General features: G+C 44.6%; 1 protein-coding gene across 1 annotated transcript in view; it reads left to right on the top strand.

Annotated features, from left to right (window-relative positions):
- Positions 1-3,634, top strand: part of LOC113132867 (spore wall protein 2-like) — a gene marked incomplete at its 3' end in the record, with an annotated part of 14,316 nt that extends 10,682 nt beyond the window's left edge. Inside the window, exon 5 of the mRNA XM_026311249.1 lies at positions 3,305-3,634. Coding sequence (XP_026167034.1) covers positions 3,305-3,634 — 330 coding nt within the window. The remainder of the gene's footprint in view (positions 1-3,304) is intronic.
- Between the last annotated feature and the right edge of the window lie 1,020 nt (positions 3,635-4,654).

Raw genomic sequence — 4,654 nt, forward strand, 5'->3', positions numbered from 1 at the left:
CCCAAAACACAACACACCCACACCACACCACACCCACCACCCACCCCACCAAAAACAAAACAAACCAACAAACCACAACCACAACAACCCACACCCAAAAAACAACAAACAAACAAACAAAACCCCCCCAAACCCACCACAAAAAAACCACAAAAAACAACAACAAACCAAAACACACAAAAAAACAACCCAACACACAAAAACCCCCACACAACAACAAAACTCACACCACAAACACAACACACACACACAAACAAACAAAAAAACAACCAAAACACAACAAAACCCCCACACAACCACACACACACACCCCCACACCACCCCACAAACAAAAACACCCCACAACACCCACAAAAACACAAACAAAACCAAACCCCCACCCCAACACACCACAAAAACACCCCAAACAAACACCCCAACACAACCACCCCCACCCCCAACCCCCCCCACCAACACACCACACCACCCCCCCCCAACAACAAAACAAAAACAAAAAAAAAACACAAAAAACCCCCCACAAAAACACCCAACAAAAACCAACACACACAAAACCAAAAAAACAAACCCCACACAAACAACCAACCCACAACAAACAAAAAAACCACCAACCACCAAACAAAAACACCCAACAACAAAACCGCACAACAAACACCCCAACACCCACCAAACCCCCCACACAAACACACAAACCCCCCCAACACAAAAACCAACACCAACCACACCACAAACCAACACCCACACAAAAACAACCACACACCCCACAAAAAAAAAAAAAACACACAAAAAAAAAAACACAACAAACCACAAACAAACCCCCAACCCCACAACAAAACCAACAAAAAAACACACCACAAACCAAACAACACCACAAAACAACACCAAAAAAAACAAACCAACCAAAAACACACAAAAACAACACCAAACACAAAAACCCAAAAAAAAAAAAACAAACCAAAACAACAACAAAACACACAAAAAAAAAAAAAACACCACCAAACACAGAAAACCCCCCAACCACCACCCACAAAACCCAACAAAACCCCAACCAAAACACAACCCAAAACCCCCACAAACAACACCACACAACAACACAAAAACCCACACAACAACAAAAAAAAACACACCCCAACCACACAAAAAACAAAAAACCAAACACACACCACAACACAAACCCCCACAACACAAAAACCCCAACCCCAACCAAAAACCCAAACCCAACCCAAACCCCACACCCACAACCAACACAACCCACAAACCCACCCAAAAACACAAACACAAAACCCACCCACACAACCACCACAACAAAACCAACAAAAACCACACACAAACAAACCCAACCACACACAACCAACAAAACCCACCCAAACACCCCAACAACAAACACACACACAACACCACACCAACAAAAAAAACAAACAAGCACACCACAAAAACAAACACAACACACAAAGGGCCCCCCGCCGTGCCCCAACAAACCCCCCCCCAAAAAAACAAAACAAACCCCAACCACACACCACACACAACACAAAACCCACACCCCCAACAAACACAAAAAACACAACACCCAAAAAAACCAAAAACCCACACCACCCCAACCCCCCAAACAAAAAAAACAACAAAAAAAAAACACAAAACCCACCCACAACCAAACCACCCACGACCCACCACCCACAACCCAACACCCACCAACAAAACACAAACAAACAAAACAAACAAAAAACAAAACAAAAAAAACAACAAAACAAAAACAACAAAACCCCAACACAAAAACAAAAACCACAACAAAACAAACACACAAACAAAAAAAAACACCAAACAAAACAAAAACCCACAAAAACCACAACAACAAAAACAAAAAAAAACACAACAACAACAACCAAAAAAACCCCACAACACACCACAACACAACACACAAACCCCACAAAACAAAAAAACAAACCACAACAAACACCCACCCCACACCCCAACACACGCCCGAAAAAAACCCCCAAAAGGAAAAAAGACCAATGATATCCTACAAACCCACGTCACAAACAACCACACACGCCAGCTACTGAGAAAAAACAAAAACACCCCCACCCCACCCAACACACCTGAGACTACCCCACACACCCCACACCCACTGAGAACACCACCGGGGTTGCGCAGGGGTGGCGTGTGTGCGGACCCCCACACACAACAAACAAACACAACAACACAAACCCACACAACCAACAAAAACAAAACCACACAACCAAACACCACAAAAAAAAAACAAACCAAAAAACCAACACAAACAAGGGCAGGAAACCACCAAAAAAACAAAAAAAACAACAAAAAAAAAAAAAAAAAACAAAAAACAAAACAAAAAAAAAAAAAACAAAAACAAAAACAAAACAAACCAACAACAAAAACAAAAAACAAAACGCCGTGGGTCGCGGGTGTGTGGGAAACAACCCACACAAAAACCCAAAAACACCAACCACACAGCAAAAAAACAAACACAACCCACACCAAACAACACACCACCCCAACCCACACACACAACCAAAGACCACCCAACACCAACCCCACCCCAACCCCAACACAAACAACACCAACCGGTGTCTGAAACCCAACAACAACCACAACAAACACAACACAAACGCAACAACCCACCCAAAACGAAGTGTGTAGGTAAAACACCCAAACCAACACCCACAAACACACAACAACCTGGTGCCGAGCCCCCGAGCTGGGTGATGTGAGGAGGGGGTAAAAACAACAACCCACACAAAAACCAAACACAACAAAACCACCCCACACAACCACACCAAACACACAAAAGGAGAGTACGACGCAAGGTGGCGGTAAAAAAACCCCAGGGTGGCGGTCACGGGCGGCGGGCGTGGCGTGTGTGTCGGCTGTGCAGGTGTGAACCAGCGGTGCGGCAGGAAAAAAAGGGATCGGGACGGGTGGGCAGCGCAAAAAAACAAACCCACCCAAAACCGTGACGGACAAACCACCCCCACACACACAAGGCAACACCCACAAACCGGTGGCGGAACAAAGGGGGGGGGTCCGGGATGGTTCAAGGTACAACCAATACACCCCACACCCGACAAAAAAACAAACCACACCCAACCACACCCCCCCCAACACACCCACAAACCCCAACCCAAACAACAAACACAAACCACCCAACAAAAAAAACACACCCAAAACAAACACAACCAAAACCAAACCAACAAAACCACAACGCACCACAAAACACAAAGGGTAGTGAGGTGGTGTGGGCACCGCCCTTGGGGGCGTCCGGTGGGGTGCAACCACCAAACGTGCGGAGGGGCGCGTCGTTTGGGGGGTTGCGGTCGGTGGGACGGTCGGAGCGGGTGTTGGCCCCACACACCCAACAAACCCCAACCACCCAACCAACACCCCAAACAACCCCCCCCACAACCACCCACCAACAACCCAACAAACAACACAAACAAAACCAACAACCACCACAAACCACACCACCCACACACCCAACAACCCAAAAAAACACCAAAACAAACCCCCCCAACCCACCCAAAAACCAACAAAACCCCGCCCACCAAACCAACCAAAACCCCAACAACAAAAACAACAAAAACAAAAAAAAAAAAAAACACAAACAACCAAAAAAACAAAAAAAAAAAACCCCACCCAACCCCCACAAAACAACAAAACAACCCAAAAAAACAACACCAACAACAACACCCAAACAACCAAAACCAAAAACACAAAAAAAAACACCCAAAAAAAACCCAAACAACACCACACACAAACCAAAAAAAAACCAGACCCAAAAAAACCCAAAAAAAAAAACCACCAACCACAAACACCAACAACACCAACAAAAAAAAAACACCACCAACAAAAAACCCCCAAGGTGAGTGCGTGTGGCTCGAGAGTGACCAAGTGTGTGACAAACGCCACCAACCAACCCAAAGCGGGTGTTGTGTGAACACAACAAAACAAACAAACCCCAAAAAAACCAACCCCCCAACACCACACCCAACAAAACAACAACACACACAAACAACAAACACAAAAAAACACAACACCACAACCAAAACACAAACCAAAACACCCAACAACCCACACACCAGTGGGGAAAAAAAAAAAACAAAGGGGGTCTGGCAAAACCCACAAACAGGTGTGTGTGGGGAAAAACCCAAACCACAACCAACAAAAAAACAACAAAAAAACAACACAACACCCAACAAACAAACAAACAACACAAACAAGGAACGGGAGTGGGTGGGGAGAACACAAAAACACACAAAGCAAGGGTGGGCAAAAAACAACAAAAACCAAACCCAAAAGAGTGGGGAGGTAAAGCGGCAGGGAACACACCAACAAGAACACGCCCAACAACAGGGGTGGGGGGCACCCACACAAAAAACCACACCCAAAAAACACCACAACAAAAACCACAAAAAAACCAAAAACCACCCCCACCACAACCAACAACAACAAACCACACCCACACAACCAACCACAAACAACCACCAAACCCAAACAAAAAAACAACACACCAAAAAAAAAAAACACAAAACACACAAAAACACCAACCCAAACCCAAACCACAAAAAAAAAAAAAACACAAACAAAAAAACAAAACAACACACAACAAAACAAAACCAAAAAAACACAACACAAAAGAAAC

The sequence above is a fragment of the Mastacembelus armatus genome, chromosome 6 (assembly GCF_900324485.2).
Source record: "Mastacembelus armatus chromosome 6, fMasArm1.2, whole genome shotgun sequence".
Taxonomy (NCBI): Eukaryota; Metazoa; Chordata; class Actinopteri; order Synbranchiformes; family Mastacembelidae; genus Mastacembelus; species Mastacembelus armatus.